General features: G+C 47.2%; 1 protein-coding gene across 2 annotated transcripts in view; it reads left to right on the top strand.

Moving 5' to 3' along the window:
• The window catches only part of LOC112243335 (complement C3), a 31,548-nt gene that overhangs the window by 7,060 nt on the left and 5,675 nt on the right, over positions 1–18,813 (top strand). For both annotated transcript variants that reach the window (XM_042304703.1, XM_042304692.1), the window contains exons 16-36: positions 777–977; positions 1,216–1,374; positions 1,852–1,981; positions 4,897–4,965; positions 5,107–5,236; positions 5,653–5,813; positions 8,280–8,490; positions 9,482–9,567; positions 9,968–10,107; positions 10,730–10,939; positions 11,087–11,153; positions 11,260–11,346; positions 14,997–15,276; positions 15,861–16,020; positions 16,533–16,649; positions 17,369–17,522; positions 17,664–17,827; positions 18,007–18,159; positions 18,321–18,380; positions 18,518–18,608; positions 18,721–18,772. In XM_042304703.1, coding sequence (XP_042160637.1) covers positions 777–977; positions 1,216–1,374; positions 1,852–1,981; positions 4,897–4,965; positions 5,107–5,236; positions 5,653–5,813; positions 8,280–8,490; positions 9,482–9,567; positions 9,968–10,107; positions 10,730–10,939; positions 11,087–11,153; positions 11,260–11,346; positions 14,997–15,276; positions 15,861–16,020; positions 16,533–16,649; positions 17,369–17,522; positions 17,664–17,827; positions 18,007–18,159; positions 18,321–18,380; positions 18,518–18,608; positions 18,721–18,772 — 2,882 coding nt within the window. The remainder of the gene's footprint in view (positions 1–776; positions 978–1,215; positions 1,375–1,851; positions 1,982–4,896; positions 4,966–5,106; positions 5,237–5,652; positions 5,814–8,279; positions 8,491–9,481; positions 9,568–9,967; positions 10,108–10,729; positions 10,940–11,086; positions 11,154–11,259; positions 11,347–14,996; positions 15,277–15,860; positions 16,021–16,532; positions 16,650–17,368; positions 17,523–17,663; positions 17,828–18,006; positions 18,160–18,320; positions 18,381–18,517; positions 18,609–18,720; positions 18,773–18,813) is intronic.

The following is an 18,813-nucleotide window of genomic DNA, read 5'->3' as shown; positions in this document are numbered from 1 at the left end:
AGCATGGAGGTGGAAACATCATTCTTTGGGGATGCTTTTCTGCAAAATGGACAGGACGACTGCACCGTATTGAGGGGAGGATGTATGGGGCCATGTATCGTGAGATCTTGGCCAACAACCTCCTTCCCTCAGTAAGAGCATTGAAGATGGGTCATGGCTGGGTCTTCCAGCATGACAACGACCCGAAACACACAGCCAGGGCAACTAAGGAGTGGCTCCGTAAGAAGCATCTCAAGGTCCTGGAGTGGCCTAGCCAGTCTCCATACCTGAACCCAATAGAAAATCTTTGGAGGGAGCTTAAAGTCCGTATTGCCCAGCGACAGCCCCGAAACCTGAAGGATCTGGAGACGGTCTGTATGGAGGAGTGGGCCAAAATCCCTGCTGCAGTGTGTGCAAACCTGGTCAAGAACTACAGGACGTGTATGATCTCTGCAATTGCAAACAAAGGTTTCTGTACCAAATATTAAGTTCTGCTTTTCTGATGTATCAAATACTTATGTCATGCAAGAAAATGCTAATTAATTACTTAAAAATCATACAATGTGATTTTCTGGATTTTTGTTTTAGATTCCGTCTCTCACAGTTGAAGTGTACCTAGGATAAAAATTACAGACCTCTACATGCTTTGTAAGTAGGAAAACCTTCAAAATCGGCAGTGTATCAAATACTTGTTCTCCCCACTGTAGTTGTAGCTCTGTCTTCAAAATGTACCTTTGTCTGTCCCCAAAGGAAATATTTAGTGAACAAATGAAGTGTGTCTCAAACTCCTCCTACAGGTGTTGAACAAGGGCAAAATCATCGTTGCCAAGAGACTAGAGGTCGGAGGTCAGGACATGACCAACGTTCTGTTGACCGTTACCAAGGAGATGATGCCCTCATTTCGCGTTGTGGCATTCTACATGCTGCCGTGGGCGGGGACTTCGGAGGTGGTGGCTGATTCTGTGTGGGTGGATGTGGAGGATGCCTGTGTTGGGGCGGTGAGTGGACTGGACAACCCAGGGAAAGGGTTCAACTACCAGCTTCTCATGTTCCACTCATTTCAATTCAATTCAATGTAAGGGCTTTATTGGCCTGGGAAACATATGTTAACACTGCCAAAGCAAGTGAAGTAGATAACAAACAAAAGTTAAATAAACAATACAAATTAACAGTAAACATTACACTCACAGAAGTTCCAAATGAATAAAGACAATTCAAATATCATTCCCCCCACAGTTGAGTGTTGGTCCAGCTGGCTCCAGGCCCTTAGAGTACTACCACCCAGGGAGAGGGTTCAACTTCCAGGTGAGAGGAGACCCAGGAGCCATGGTCAGTCTGGTGGTGGTGGACAACGCTGTGTTCCTGCTCAACAGACAGAGGCTCACACAGAGGAAGGTGAGGGAGACTGTGTGGGTCTGTGGAAAACAATAGACAGAGACACAGAGAGGAGAGTAATGGGGACAGTGGAGGGGTCAGTCGATCAGCCAATCATCTGAAGCTACCATCTGGATAACACACCTCTGACTCCTCTCCTCTGACTCCTCTCCTCTGACCCCTCTCCTCTGACCCCTCTCCTCTGACTCCTCTCCTCTGACTCCTCTCCTCTGACCCCTCTCCTCTGACTCCTCTCCTCTGACTCCTCTCCTCTGACTCCTCTCCTCTGACCCCTCTCCTCTGACTCCTCTCCTCTGACCCCTCTCCTCTGACTCCTCTGACTCCTCTGACCCCTCTTTCTCTGACTCCTCTCCTCTGACCCCTCTTTCTCTGACTCCTCTGACCCCTCTTTCTCTGACTCCTCTGACCCCTCTTCTCTGACTCCTCTGACCCCTCTCCTCTGACCCCTCTCCTCTGACTCCTCTGTGCCCCCATCAGATCTGGCAGGTGGTGGAGGGGGGGGACATAGGCTGTACCCACGGTGGGGGCAGCAACAACATGGGTGTCTTCACTGACGCTGGACTACTGTTTTACTCCAACACTGGTGGAGCCACCTCTTCTAGACAAGGTAACACACAGACAGACACTGGTGGAGCCACCTCTTCTAGACAAGGTAACACACAGACAGACACTGGTGGAGCCACCTCTTCTAGACAAGGTAACAGACAGACACTGGTGGAGCCACCTCTTCTAGACAAGGTAACACACAGACAGACACTGGTGGAGCCACCTCTTCTAGACAAGGTAGCACACAGACAGACAGACAGAGCCACCTCTTCTAGACAAGGTAACACACAGACAGACACTGGTGGAGCCACCTCTTCTAGACAAGGTAACACACAGACAGACACTGGTGGAGCCACCTCTTCTAGACAAGGTAACAGACAGACACTGGTGGAGCCACCTCTTCTAGACAAGGTAACACACAGACAGACACTGGTGGAGCCACCTCTTCTAGACAAGGTAGCACACAGACAGACAGACAGAGCCACCTCTTCTAGACAAGGTAACACACAGACAGACACTGGTGGAGCCACCTCTTCTAGACAAGGTAACACACAGACAGACACTGGTGGAGCCACCTCTTCTAGACAAGGTAACAGACAGACAGACACTGGTGGAGCCACCTCTTCTAGACAAGGTAACACACAGACAGACACTAGTGGAGCCACCTCTTCTAGACAAGGTAACACACAGACAGACACTGGTGGAGCCACCTCTTCTAGACAAGGTAACACACAGACAGACACTGGTGGAGCCACCTCTTCTAGACAAGGTAACACACAGACAGACACTGGTGGAGCCACCTCTTCTAGACAAGGTAACACACAGACAGACACTGGTGGAGCCACCTCTTCTAGACAAGGTAACACACAGACAGACACTGGTGGAGCCACCTCTTCTAGACAAGGTAGCACACAACGCAGGCGCACAGACACAGACAGTCAGACAGACAGACACAGGAAGAGCCACCTTCTTTTGATTAATACGATGAAAGAGGGTAACATCAGTCCTCTGATGGTTAATACGAGGAAAGAGGGTAACATCAGTCCTCTGATGGTTAATACGATGAAAGAGGGTAACATCAGTCCTCTGATGGTTAATACGAGGAAAGAGGGTAACATCAGTCCTCTGATGGACGAGGAAAGAGGGTAACATCAGTCCTCTGATGGTTAATACGAGGAAAGAGGGAGGAAAGAGGGTAACATCAGTCCTCTGATGGTTAATACGAGGAAAGAGGGGTCCTCTGAACATCAGAGGGTAACATCAGTCCTCTGATGGTTAATACGATGAAAGAGGGTAACATCAGTCCTCTGATGGTTAATACGATGAAAGAGGGTAACATCAGTCCTCTGATGGTTAATACGAGGAAAGAGGGTAACATCAGTCCTCAGAAAGAGGGTAACATCAGTCCTCTGATGGTTAATACGAGGAAAGAGGGTAACATCAGTCCTCTGATGGTTAATACGAGGAAAGAGGGTAACATCAGTCCTCTGATGGTTAATACGAGGAAAGAGGGTAACATCAGTCCTCTGATGGTTAATACGAGGAAAGAGGGTAACATCAGTCCTCTGATGGTTAATACGAGGAAAGAGGGTAACATCAGTCCTCTGATGGTTAATACGAGGAAAGAGGGTAACATCAGTCCTCTGATGGTTAATATCAGTCCTCTGAGGAAAGAGGGTAACATCAGTCCTCTGATGGTTAATACGATGAAAGAGGGTAACATCAGTCCTCTGATGGTTAATACGATGAAAGAGGGTAACATCAGTCCTCTGAAAGAGAAAGGTAACATCAGTCCTCTGATGGTACGAGGAAAGAGGGTAACATCAGTCCTCTGATGGTTAATACGAGGAAAGAGGGTAACATCAGTCCTCTGATGGTTAATACGATGAAAGAGGGTAACATCAGTCCTCTGATGGTTAATACGATGAAAGAGGGTAACATCAGTCCTCTGATGGTTAATACGATGAAAGAGGGTAACATCAGTCCTCTGATGGTTAATACGAGGAAAGAGGGTAACATCAGTCCTCTGATGGTTAATACGATGAAAGAGGGTAACATCAGTCCTCTGATGGTTAATACGAGGAAAGAGGGTAACATCAGTCCTCTGATGGTTAATATCAGTCCTCTGATGGAAAGAAAGGGTAACATCAGTCCTCTGATGGTTAATACGATGAAAGAGGGAAAGAGGGTAACATCAGTCCTCTGATGGTTAATACGAGGAAAGAGGGTAACATCAGTCCTCTGATGGTTAATACGAGGAAAGAGGGTAACATCAGTCCTCTGATGGGGAAAGACATCAGTCCTCTGATGGTTAATACGAGGAAAGAGGGTAACATCAGTCCTCTGATGGTAACATCAGTCCTCTGATGGGAAAGAGGGTAACATCAGTCCTCTGATGGATCAGTCCTCTGATGGAAGGAAAGAGGGTAACATCAGTCCTCTGATGGTTAATACGAGGAAAGAGGGTAACATCAGTCCTCTGATGGTTAATACGAGGAAAGAGGGTAACATCAGTCCTCTGATGGTTAATACGATGAAAGAGGGTAACATCAGTCCTCTGATGGTTGTTGTCTTAGGTCTCTCTTTATGTAGTGTTATGTTGTCTCTCTTGTCGTGATGTGTGTTTTGTCCTATATTTTTATTTAATTCATTTCATTTGAATCCCCGCTCCCATAGGAGGCTTTGGGTAGGCCGTCATTGTAAATAAGAATTTGTTCTTAACTGACTTGCCTAGTTAAATTAAGGTTACATGGCCTTTGCAGGCATCCAAAGGCCATGTTTGCAATGTTCTGTTTGTTTACTGTGAGCTTGCAGGGAAGATTAGTTAAAGCAACACATTCCAAAGTCGCCCAATCATGAGTTTGAGTAAGACAGACCAGTGGGCTTGTATAGACATCTGTGTTTCTTGGTTTGTAGAACAGCTTCATTTCGTTGTTTGCCATTCCTGTGTTTCCCTCCCTTCCATCTCTTCTTCAGGCATGCAGTGCCCAGGGAGATCCAGAAGGAGGCGCTCTGCTGAGATGTTGCAACGCAGAACTCTACTGGGTCAGTGACAGAAAAAGTGCTATGTTGATGTATGGAATGATTCATTGATTGAGTGGGGGACTGATTTATTGACGGAAAGGTGGATGGATTGATTGATTGATAGATAGATTGATGGTTCTGAGCTCTCTCTCTTCCCCACAGAGAACCACTACAGAGAGAAGCTGTTGCGTCAGTGTTGTAAGGATGGCCTGAGAGAGATCCCCATGCCTTACTCCTGCACCAGACGCTCCCTCTACATCACTGAGGGATGGGAATGCATCAAGGCCTTCAGGTACTGACTTCACTTCAATTGAGCTGAGCTGACTTCACTTCAATTGAACTGAGCTGACTTCACTTCAATTGAGCTGAGCTGACTTCACTTCAATTGAGCTGAGCTGACTTCACTTCAATTGAGCTGAGCTGACTTCACTTCAATTGAGCTGAGCTGACTTCACTTCAATTGAACTGAGCTGACTTCACTTCAATTGAGCTGAGCTGACTTCACTTCAATTGAGCTGAGCTGAGTTCACTTCAATTGAGCTGAGTTGAGTTCAATTGAGCTGAGTTGAGTTCAATTGAGCTGAGTTGACTTCAATTGAGTTGTTGAGTTGACTTCAATTGAGCTGAGCTGAGTTGACTTCAATTGAGTTGTTGAGTTGAGCTGAATTGAAGTGAAGTGCACTGAACAGAATTGTTTGGCACTTTCAGATACTGCTGCTCCAAGTACAGGGGAGAGGAGTTTGACACCAGACTACCCCCTACCACCACCACACCGCCTACCACCACAGATCTACTCAGGCTGACCCTGGACAGACACATTTTCCCCGAGATCCATAGCAAATCATTTGTCAATTATGGGATTTCAAGAGGTAACATTGATGATGATGGACTAGCTGGTTAATGAATTGTTAGGTGTTTGTGGCAGCAGTGTTGTAGTACTCGAATCCGGTCTCGACATACATAGTGAGTGTATCAGTCTTGTCTCGGTGTCAGGTACATTTTTACTCAGAAACAATGAGGACTCATCATTTCTTCCCGAGACCAGCTGAAACCAGCGGAGTAACAAAAGGAATAATTGTCATCAGTGGTAGCGCTCGTGGTGGGACGTTCAACTCTTTTTACTGACTGATCTTTCCGACTCATTCAGTCAAAAATAACTAATCTTTCTACTAATTTTGTTCATTTGCGTCACTGTTAGAGCCTCACAGTGGCGGTGTCATAATACCCATAAAACCTAGCTGACAAAAAGGGAAACGGTTCCAATCGTTTCTCCACCATTCATTTTTCCCCACAGGGGATTTCAGAAACACTTCAAATAAGGGCTGTGTTTCCTGTAGTCTTACCCTGATTTAATGTTTTGATAACCATGTAAATCTCTCTCGGACAAGGTGACTTTTATCAATATATTCGGCTCTATTTACTTTACAGCTAATTGGCATCAAATTAGCAAAACTTCAAATCCCTGCAAGTCATCTCTAGCTGACACCTTTGCTAACATTATCAATTTATTAATTACTACATTTAGCTAATCCAGAGATTCTAACCTTTGCCTCGTTTCGTCAGTCTTGTCCAGATCATCATGGCATTTGTAGTTCCTTATGATAGCCACGTTAGTTTCACCTAGTCGGCTTGGGGATTCAAACAGGTGACCTTTGTTCCTGGCCCAATGCTCTTAACTGCTAGGCAATCTGCTGCCCCATTTCGTTCACCAAAGGGGGCTTATTGGAACGTGTGCTTTAAGCAATGTACATTTGTTGATTGCTAGGCATACAAATCAGATGATTTTATTGGTACATTTGAGATCTAGTTGTGACCGTCCCGGACTAGATTGTGAACGACTCTTGGCGGAATGCATTGCGGGACTACCATGGGGGTGATAAGCGCAGTCGTTTGCAAACTGCAGCACCCAAAAGATTTGTTCTCGAGTTTGAGTTTGTTGAGCAGAGTCTGTGTGTTTTGATTCTACAAAGCTGCGTCCATAACATTCAATAATCAATGAATTGCACTTATTCTTACACCATGTGATTCATTATCATCACCGTGTGATTCATTATCATCACCGTGTGATTCATTATCATCACCGTGTGATTCATTATCATCGCCGTGTGATTCATTATCATCGCCGTGTGATTCATTATCATCGCCGTGTGATTCATTATCATCACCGTGTGATTCATTATCATCGCCGTGTGATTCATTATCATCGCCGTGTGATTCATTATCATCGCCGTGTGATTCATTATCATCGCCGTGTGATTCATTATCATCGCCGTGTGATTCATTATCATCACCGTGTGATTCATTATCATCACCGTGTGATTCATTATCAGTTCTAATCATGTATTTTTCTTCTCTATGCTCATGATCTATTTTCCTGCACCATATGACAGACAGTTGGAGGTCAAAGCACTTCCCTGGAGCCACCGAGCCTGAAGAGTGTGTCTTAACCCTGCTGTAGGGTTCATTGCGGCCAACATTAGCAGGTCAAACAAACGACTAAAATGAACGAATCATGACTCTCGAGTCAGTCAAAAGAGTCGTTCAAAAATAATGAATTGTTCGCAAACTGCACATCACCAGTCAGCACGTAAAACAGCTTCGCCAGGCCAAATATCCACACTCCTTTCATGACACATGAATATCTGATCCCCTATTGAAACCTGGGGTTCCTACTTTACTTGTAAAATGACTGTCCATTACTTTCACAACAAGGTTTGAGGATATTTTTCAGTGCTCAGCAGGATTTCCTTCATTTGCTGGTAGGAACTAGTGTGGGAAATTGCTTGACAGTTGTATGCTAACGATTAGTAAGGGGAGACTAGGATAAAATTGTCTTCTTATGGACCTGTTTGGATTAGTGATAACTTTTGTCCTCAGCATTTATCACCATTCTGAATGTCTAAAGAATGTCCTTCTGAAATCTGAACACATAAATACTGGACATTTTCAACTCATTTTCAACTATTATGGTGGATTTGCATTTTCCGGGTCTTAGTCTTGGACCCCTCACCCCCCTCCCGGTCTTAGTCTTGGACCCCTCACCCCCTCCCGGTCTTAGTCGTGAACCCCTCGCCCCCCTCCCGGTCTTGGTCTCGAATCGGTCTCGCTTTAGGTGGTCTTGGAAACAACACTGTAGGTCTTGTTAATTAAGTTGAGTTGAGTCTGTTGAGTCTAATTTCATTCTAACCAGATCTAACTTCCGTCCAAGTGGCCCCTGTATGTTACAGCAGAGAACTGAGCTCAAAATGGTTGATTGCTCAATTAATCCATCAATCAATCGATTCATCCACCCATCCATCAAACAGAGTTGAAACGTGTTTATTTTTTGGCATTAGGTGAAGAAAGATTGAGACTTCCAGTGATGCTGGAAATCGAACCTGTTCTGGAAGTACAGAGTGGGTCTTTTGCTAAGGAAGAGGAGGAGGAGGAGGAAGAGGAGGATGACTTTATGGAGGAGAGTGAGGTGATAGTAAGGTCTAAGTTCTATGAGTCATGGCTGTGGAAAGACCTGCCGCTGCCCAGTGTGCCTGAGGACAGCAGAGACGGGTGAGTGAATGTGTGTCTGTCCTCTCACCCCCTTATAGAAAGGGACAGCAGTTGCCCTGCTCATAGGCTAAGACTTGGTTTGAAACTGTGCTGAACTGTGCGTACTACAGGCTACTTCCTATGAGTAGGGCCAGGGGTTTTTCCTAACCACATGACCTGTCCAGGGAAAACTCTTTCTATGAGGGGTTGACCAGTTTTGTGATCCCAGTCGAAAGGGGAATAGGCCAAGCCACACCCCTCTCACCCTTAAAGGGATACTGCAAGGTTCTGGCAATTAAGCTAGTGTACCTGTAGACTTACAGTCATCATTGGCTTGCTAAACTACCTATTTATTTGTATTTTTTTGATATGACCTTTATATAACTAGGCAAGTCAGTTAAGAACAAATTCTTATTTTCAATGACGGCCACAGTGGGAACAGTGGGTTAACTGCCTTGTGTCAGCTCGGGGATTTGATCTAGCTTTCGGTTACTAGTCCAACGCTCTAACCACTAGGCTACCTGCCGCTCTGGTAGCCACCTATAACTTCCTTCATACTGCACATAGAGACACAGAAATGGTATCCACGAGTTCATTAGACTCTGGAGAAGTAGAAAAGGGCAAATTGACAGAATCTCGCAGTATCCCTTTGAAATGAAACAACCTACTCTGTAAATCCCCAGAGTTGCACCACAGTGGACTGGAGGTCACATTGAGACTGGCTGGGTTAACAGATCAGAAACAGCCTGGCCTTTTTTCATTGCCCCCCCCAAAATAAACACTGTTGCACCATCGTGGACTGTCCCAGGGATATTTATGTGTGTGTGTGTGTATTTGTGCGCGTGCGTGTCACTGTTAGCATTGCATTAGGCAACGGCATCAATCGATCACAATCCACCAGTCTCTCTCTCTATTTATCTTCAAGATAATGTTTTACTGTGCTCATGCCACAAGCTGAGCTTACAAGAGGTCAACTCAATGGGATTCATTAGTTTGGGTCTGTTCCTTACAGGTTGGCAACGCTGCATGTGGAATCCATCTTCCCAGACACTATCACCCAGTGGGGGGTACTAGCCATCAGCTCCTCACCTGTAACAGGTAGACCCTTCCCTTCCCCTGGGGTAGCCATGGTCCCAGTCCCTAAGTGCTACGCCCTTGTTGGCAAGGTGAAACACCAATCAGAGGGCAAGGTGGAACTGTTACCATATCACTAACACCTGTCATGTCCAATCAGATCACCACATGTGCATAGGGTTTAGGATTTAAGGGGTCTATTTGGGATTGGGCCTAATTCTCAGTGGTCTAAATTGGCTTCCTCTCACTGTACCCATATTCAGTCATTTCCCAGGAGGAGTCCAGGTAGTATGCTAGTGGGGATACTGGTGCCATATGAGGAATACAACATATTGCTGTACAATTCTAGCATTCTAACTAAAGCATGAAGTCCTCAACCACCTGCTGTTGTTTGTTTATTTGAATCATTTTGTTTTTATTCCAGGTTTCTGCGTAGCCGAGCCATGGAACGTGCGTGCGTGGAAGCGTTTCTTCGTGGACCTGAAGCTGCCGTACTCAGTGGCGAGGAACGAACACGTGGAGATCAAAGCTGTGCTCCATAACTATGGCGACGAGGACATGGAGGCAAGCTCACCTCTGGCCTCTCACCCATGACTTCTATCTAATTCTCAAGCCTTACCTTAACCATCAGGCTGATGAATTAATATCTGAGGAAACCTCTATCTACCTACTACTCCCTCTACTCCCACCCGCTAGCTCCCCTCTGATCCCTTCCTGTCAGCCATTTTGTGTCTTAACCCTCCTAACCCTCCCATTACTGTCAGCCATTTTGTGTCTTGACCGTCCCAGTTTCCTCCTCATTTCAGCTTACCTAGAATCAATGGTGCTACTGAAGACGGAGGACATGTGCAGTGTGGCGTTCAATGAGAAATCCACCCAGTTCTGCTCACTTCCTCTCAGCCATTTTGTGTCTCCGTTTCCTCCTCTACTCAACCCAGGTTAAGGTGGTGCTACTGAAGACAGAGGACATGTGCAGTGTGGCGTTCAATGAGAAATCCACCCAGTTCTGCTCACTTCCTCTCAGCCATTTTGTGTCTCCGTTTCCTCCTCTACTCAACCCAGGTTAAGGTGGTGCTACTGAAGACAGAGGACATGTGCAGTGTGGCGTTCAATGAGAAATCCACCCAGTTCTGCTCACTTCCTCTCAGCCATTTTGTGTCTCCGTTTCCTCCTCTACTCAACCCAGGTTAAGGTGGTGCTACTGAAGACAGAGGACATGTGCAGTGTGGCGTTCAATGGGAAACACACCCAGGAGGTGAGGTTGAAGGCCAGCTCGTCCCTGGTGGTTCCCTACACCATCATACCGCTCAAGGCCGGAGAGATGCTACTGGAGGTCCTTGCCATGGCCAAAGGGTTTATGGGTAGCGACGGGGTCAAGAAGAAGCTACGCGTGGTGGTGGGTGACTATTTCAGATGTTAGTTTAAAAAAATAAATAATAATAATAATAAAATAAATAATATATATATAGCGACTGTGAATCAGTGTCCTTACCTAAGATACGAGGACCGGTATCTCAAAGCTGTTTTCAAAACCCTGTAACAGGTGGAAGGAGTGCAGAAGACTAAAGTGCAGAGTTTTGTATTGAATCCTTCTGCCAAGGGAGGGAACGGTGAGCAGAACTAAGACACTCATCATCTCTAACCCTAATGCTTACCATTACCATGTCCCCTTTAGAAACAACCTTTACTAAGGCTTCTTACTATGTTTCCCCCCAGATGGGAGGCAGGTAGTGGAGGTGAACAAAGTGGAGCTGGGCTCTCTGGTTCCAAACTCTCAACCAGAGACATTCATCAACATCAGGGGTAGGCCTAACTGAGAAACGAGGTTTACATTATTAGACAGAAATGGTGGCTGGCGGGTGCCTCTAAGCCTTTGGGTTGGTTATGGGCATTGTGAAGCCTAAGCAGCTGTGTGGACATATAACCTATTCTATTGCATTCCTTCCATTCTATGCTCTATACTGCTCTCTCCACTCTCTACTCTACTCTGCTCTACTCTACTCTGCTGTGCTCTATTCTGCTCTCTCCACTCTCTACTCTACTCTACTCTACTCTACTCTACTCTCTCCACTCCCTACTCTACTCTGCTCTACTCTACTCTACTCTATTCTGCTCTCTCCACTCTCTACTCTACTCTGCTCTACTCTACTCTCTCCACTCTCTACTCTGCTCTACTCTACTCTGCTGTGCTCTATTCTGCTCTCTCCACTCTCTACTCTACTCTACTCTACTCTGCTCTACTCTGCTCTGCTCTACTCTCGCCACTCTCTACTCTGCTCTGCTCTACTCTACTCTATTCTGCTCTCTCCACTCTCTACTCTACTCTACTCTACTCTGCTCTACTCTGCTCTCTCCACTCTCTACTCTACTCTACTCTACTCTGCTCTGCTCTATTCTGCTCTCTCCACTCTCTACTCTACTCTACTCTACTCTGCTCTGCTCTATTCTGCTCTCGCCACTCTCTACTCTGCTCTACTCTACTCTGCTCTGCTCTACTCTACTCTACTCTACTCTACTCTGCTCTGCTCTATGCTGCTCTCGCCACTCTCTACTCTACTCTACTCTACTCTACTCTACTCTGCTCTGCTCTATTCTGCTCTCTCCACTCTCTCTACTCTGCTCTACTCTACTCTGCTCTACTCTGCTCTCTCCACTCTCTACTCTACTCTGCTCTACTCTACTCTGCTCTGCTCTATTCTGCTCTCTCTACTCTGCTCTACTCTACTCTACTCTGCTCTATTCTGCTCTCTCTACTCTGCTCTACTCTGCTCTACTCTGCTCTGCTCTACTCTACTCTGCTCTGCTCTACTCTACTCTGCTCTGCTCTGCTCTACTCTGCTCTGCTCTCTCCACTCTCTACTCTACTCTGCTCTACTCTACTCTGCTCTGCTCTATTCTGCTCTCTCCACTCTCTACTCTACTCTGCTCTCTCCACTCTCTACTATGCTCTACTCTACTCTACTCTACTCTATTCTGCTCTCTCCACTGTCTGCTCTGCTCTACTCTATTCTGCTCTACTCTGCTCTGCTCTGCTCTACTCTGCTCTCTCTACTCTGCTCTCTCTACTCTGCTCTCTCCACTCTCTGCTCTGCTCTACTCTACTCTACTCTGCTCTCTACTCTGCTCTCTCCACTCTCTACTCTACTCTACTCTACTCTGCTCTCTCCACTCTCTACTCTACTCTACTCTGCTCTCTCCACTCTCTACTCTGCTCTCTCCACTCTCTACTCTACTCTAATCTACTCTACTCTGCTCTCTCTACTCTCTCTACTCTCTACTCTACTCTGCTCTACTCTTCTCTGCTCTACTCTACTCTGCTCTCTCCACTCTCTACTCTACTCTGCTCTACTCTACTCTGCTCTGCTCTACTCTACTCTACTCTACTCTACTCTACTCTACTCTACTCTACTCTACTCTACTCTACTCTACTCTACTCTACTCTACTCTACTCTACTCTACTCTACTCTACTCTGCTCTACTCTACTCTGCTCTGCTCTACTCTCTCCACTCTCTACTCTACTCTGCTCTCTCCACTCTACTCTACTCTGCTCTGCTCTACTCTTCTCTGCTCTACTCTACTCTGCTCTCTCCACTCTCTACTCTACTCTACTCTGCTCTCCACTCTCTACTCTACTCTGCTCTACTCTACTCTACTCTACTCTACTCTACTCTACTCTACTCTACTCTACTGTGCTCTACTCTACTCTGCTCTACTCTGCTCTACTCTCTCTACTGTGCTCTACTCTACTCTACTCTACTCTGCTCTCTACTCTGCTCTCTCCACTCTCTACTCTACTCTACTCTGCTCTACTCTGCTCTCTCCACTCTCTACTCTACTCTACTCTGCTCTCTCCACTCTCTACTCTGCTCTCTCCACTCTCTACTCTACTCTGCTCTACTCTGCTCTCTCTACTCTCTCTACTCTCTACTCTACTCTGCTCTACTCTTCTCTGCTCTACTCTACTCTGCTCTCTCCACTCTCTACTCTACTCTACTCTGCTCTACTCTACTCTGCTCTGCTCTACTCTACTCTACTCTACTCTACTCTACTCTACTCTACTCTTCTCTGCTCTACTCTACTCTACTCTGCTCTCTCCATTCTCTACCCTACTCTGCTCTACTCTACTCTGCTCTACTCTACTCTGCTCTGCTCTACTCTGCTCTACTCTACTCTGCTCTACTCTACTCTACTCTACTCTGCTCTACTCTACTCTACTCTACTCTACTCTGCTCTACTCTACTCTGCTCTACTCTACTCTGCTCTCTCCACTCTCTACTCTACTCTCCACTCTCTACTCTACTCTGCTCTACTCTATTCTGCTCTACTCTTCTCTGCTCTACTCTGCTCTGCTCTACTCTACTCTGCTCTACTCTGCTCTCCACTCTCTGCTCTACTCTACTCTACTCTGCTCTGCTCTGCTCTACTCTACTCTGCTCTACTCTACTCTACTCTACTCTACTCTACTCTGCTCTGCTCTGCTCTACTCTACTCTACTCTACTCTACTCTACTCTCTACTCTGCTCTACTCTACTCTACTCTGCTCTGCTCTGCTCTCTCTCTCTCTACTCTACTCTGCTCTGCTCTGCTCTGCTCTGCTCTCTGCTCTACTCTACTCTGCTCTACTCTACTCTGCTCTGCTCCTACTCTCTGCTCTACTCTACTCTGCTCTACTCTCCTCTGCTCTACTCTGCTCTGCTCTGCTCTGCTCTGCTCTGCTCTACTCTACTCTACTCTGCTCTGCTCTACTCTCTACTCTACTCTACTCTACTCTGCTCTGCTCTGCTCTACTCTACTCTACTCTACTCTACTCTGCTCTGCTCTGCTCTACTCTACTCTGCTCTACTCTCTACTCTACTCTGCTCTCTCCACTCTCTCTCTACTCTACTCTGCTCTGCTCTCCACTCTCTACTCTACTCTGCTCTCTCTACTCTGCTCTACTCTGCTACTCTGCTCTGCTCTACTCTGCTCTCTCTACTCTGCTCTACTCTGCTCTCTCTACTCTACTCTGCTCTACTCTGCTCTACTCTGCTCTACTCTACTCTACTCTACTCTGCTCTGCTCTCTCCATCTCTCTACTCTACTCTGCTCTACTCTCTACTCTACTCTACTCTACTCTCTCTGCTCTGCTCTGCTCTGCTCTGCTCTACTCTCTGCTCTGCTCTACTCTACTCTGCTCTGCTCTACTCTGCTCTCTCCACTCTACTCTGCTCTGCTCTGCTCTACTCTACTCTACTCTACTCTACTCTGCTCTGCTCTGCTCTGCTCTACTCTACTCTACTCTACTCTACTCTACTCTACTCTACTCTACTCTACTCTACTCTACTCTACTCTACTCTACTCTGCTCTGCTCTGCTCTGCTCTGCTCTCTCCACTCTCTACTCTACTCTACTCTGCTCTCTCCATTCTCTACTCTGCTCTGCTCTACTCTACTCTGCTCTGCTCCTCCCACCAGGTAACCTGTTGGCTGATACCATAGACAACAGTATCAGCGGTGACTCTCTGGCCTCTTTGATCCGTATGCCTGGTGGCTGTGTGGAACAGAACCTAGCCAGCATCACCCTGCCTCTTATAGCCACTGTCTACCTGGACCATTCCAACGACTGGGAGGCTGTAGGGGTGCAACGCAGGGTGGAGGCCATGAACTACATACAGAAAGGCTACCAGAAGCAGCTGGTGTATAAGAAGAAAGACGACTCTTACCCCCCCTACAGGAATGAAGGCACAAGCACATGGTATTGTTCAAATACATAGAAGAAGAAGAAGAATGTGTATCAATCACAGAGTAATCTAAATAATACAATGGATTATATTTGTAACCCTCACAGCCTCTCTCTCTACCTCTCCCCTTTTCTCTCTCTCTTTCTGTGTCCCTCTCCTCTCCCTCCCCCTGCACCTCCCTCCCTTCCCCTCTACCTTCTCTTTCCCCACCTCGACCTCTCCCCCTTCCTCCACCCTCTCCTACCTCCCCCTCCACCTCTCTCCCTTCCCCACCACCCTCTTTCTCTCCCTGCCCACCATCTCTTTCTCCCCCTCTCCCTTCCCCCACCCTCTCTTTTTCCCCCTCTCCCTCCACCCCTCTCCCTTCCCCACCACCCTCGTTCTCTCCCTCTCCCTGCCCACCATCTCTTTCTCCCCCTCTCCCTCCACCCCTCTCCCTTCCCCCACCCTCTCTTTCTCCCCCTCCACCCCTCTCCCTTCCCCCCACCCTCTCTTTCTCCCCCTCTCCCTCCACCTCCCTCCCTTCCCCACCACCCTCATTCTCTCCCTCTCCCTGCCCACCATCTCTTTCTCCCCCTCTCTCCCCTATCCATTATAGGATCACAGCGTATGTAGTGAAGGTGTTTGCTATGGCTCGTCAGCTGGTAGGAGTGAGTGAACAGGACGTGTGTGGTCCTCTCCTCTACCTGCTCAACAACAAACAGCAGACCACTGGATCTTTCAGAGAGGACAACCCTGTCTACACTACTACTATGACAGTAAGAAGAGACACACAGACACACGGGTGGATGCAGAAGCACGTGCGCACAAATACACACATGGACTGATGTGCGCACACATTCACACTCTAACAGACAGGGAGAGATCTGGGACTGGAGTCTTATAACAGCTTCTCTCTTCTCCAGGGTGGAGTACAAGGTGCAGAGTCTCAGTCCACTCTGACAGACAGGGACTTATAACAGCTTCTCTCTTCTCCAGGGTGGAGTACAAGGTGCAGAGTCTCAGTCCACTCTGACAGACAGGGACTTATAACAGCTTCTCTCTTCTCCAGGGTGGAGTACAAGGTGCAGAGTCTCAGTCCACTCTGACAGACAGGGACTTATAACAGCTTCTCTCTTCTCCAGGGTGGAGTACAAGGTGCAGAGTCTCAGTCCACTCTGACAGACAGGGACTTATAACAGCTTCTCTCTTCTCCAGGGTGGAGTACAAGGTGCAGAGTCTCAGTCCACTCTGACAGACAGGGACTTATAACAGCTTCTCTCTTCTCCAGGGTGGAGTACAAGGTGCAGAGTCTCAGTCCACTCTGACAGCCTTTGTCCTGATAGCCATGACTGAAGCCACCAAGGGTACAGAACTCAACTGCAATGGAGCTGGCCACACCATCAAGGTAAGCCGGTCACAGAACCGGCAGAAACTGTTATATTGGGACGGGAGATAAGTCAGTTATTTATTTTTATTTATTTAACTAGGCAAGTCAGTTAAAAACAAATTCTTATTTACAATGTGGGTTGTTCAGGGGCAAAACGACCGATTTTTTTGTGTGTTTTTTGTTGTTTTTCTCCCCAATTTCGTGGTATCCAATTGTTTAGTAGCAACTATCTTGTCTCATCGCTACAACTCCCATACGGGCTTGGGAGAGACGAAGGTTGAAAGTCATGCGTCCTCCGATACACAACCCAACCAAGCCGCACTGCTTCTTAACACAGTGCGCATCCAACCCGGAAGCCTGCCGCACCAATGTGTCGGAGGAAACACTGTGCACTGCGCCCGGCCCGCCACAGGAGTCGCTGGTGCGCGATGAGACAAGGATATCCCTACCGACCAAACCCTCCCTAACCCGGAAGACGCTTTTACCTGCCTCCCCTGGTGGATCTTGGATTTCGTTGTCCGACCTGTTATCACGCTACGTTTGCATACGCCATGGCTGACCATTAATCCAACCGGTGTAAATGGCATGTCGGTGTTGGGAAATGGGGCTTTCCTGACGACTCTTTTGTGTTCAAATTCAGGTTTATTCTTTATCCCTCTGCTCATATAAGAATGGAATTAATAAGCCACCAAACTAATGGATAGACAGTGAAGTTGTATTCTACTGTATTGTATTAGAATGGGATCCAGAATGCTGCCAACTATCTGAGGAGCACGTATGGTAGTCTGAAGAGGCCCTACTCTCTGGCCATCTCTGCCTACGCTCTGTCTCTGGTTGACGAGACACCTTCACTGTTCTTAAAAACCCTGCTACTCAAAGCTGCCTCTCCAGGTAGGGAAATGTCTGTCTGTCTCTGTTTCTCTCTCTCTCCCCCTCTCTATTCTCTGCTGTGCTTCACTGTTATTCTCTCCCCCTCTCCTCCCTCTCTCCCTCTCCTCCCTCTCTCCTTCCTCCCTCTCTCCCCTCCTCCAGACGGTACCCATTGGCCAGACAGTGAGAACCGCCTGTTCACTCTGGAAGCGACGGGCTACGCCCTGCTAGCCCTGGTGAAGAGTCATCACATGACTGAAGCCGCCGCACCTTTCGAGTGGCTCAATGAGCAGCGCCGCAGGGGCGGGGGCTATGGATCCACCCAGGTACTGAGTGACATCATTGGAAACGAGTATTGCATGATGTCAGTGAGCTGAGTTTATGTCAACAGTGTTATTGCAGGTTGTCACTGACCAGTCCAGTTTGTTGCCCTCCGTCATTTGGATCTCCACACAATCCAGTACATCTTTTATAATAATCTCTCTGCTTCCTCTCTCTTCCCCAGCCCACCATGGTTGTTCTGCAGGGTCTGTCTGGGTACCTGATAAAGAAACCTCCCAATGACCTGAGTCTCCAGGTGGACCTGAGCATCCAGGGCCGCAGCGACCAGCGCTACCACTTCGACCCCAGGACCTCCTACGTGGCACGCTCCTCCAGGGTAGGAGGGATGCTGTTCTCTCTTCCTCTCTCTCTCTTTCACCATTTCTTCTCTCCCAACCTACCTGTATCTTATGTCAAATATGTGGCCTAGGTTTAGGAACCATGATGTATCATGTTCCTCTTTCACCATCTCCCCTCTTCTGTGGGGTTTTCACTCAGGCTCCTATAGACCAGGGATTCAGAGTGGAGGCCAAAGGGAAGGGACAAGGTATACTAGAGGTATGACCACAACACATGTCTATGGCCATTAGTCGATGCATGATAGTAGAGCTTGTCTATGATCATTTTGTCACATTGATGTATGATGTCATATTTGTTTGTGTTGTCACTTCCTGGTCTAATGACCTCTGACCTAGGTGGTGACCTACTACAACGAGCTCCCTGAGGTGCATGAGAAGAGCAGCTGCAAGAACTTTGATTTGGACGTGACCATCGCAGAATCTAGTGGTAGGTTAATCCAGCTCTCATTCTCCATTTGTATCTTATTCTTAATCTCAATCTTAGTCTCAATCCCAGTCTCAAATCTTAAACTCAATGTTTTTTTTAACCCCGTTGACAGAAAAGCCTCCACCAGATGCAGAGAAGTCCTACAGGATCACTATTAATGTCAGGTGAGATTATACAGTACTATGTTGAATGTCTAGGCTACCTG

Source organism: Oncorhynchus tshawytscha, linkage group LG02, assembly GCF_018296145.1.
Source record: "Oncorhynchus tshawytscha isolate Ot180627B linkage group LG02, Otsh_v2.0, whole genome shotgun sequence".
NCBI lineage: Eukaryota > Metazoa > Chordata > Actinopteri > Salmoniformes > Salmonidae > Oncorhynchus > Oncorhynchus tshawytscha.
This window is presented reverse-complemented; position numbering and strand designations above follow the sequence as displayed.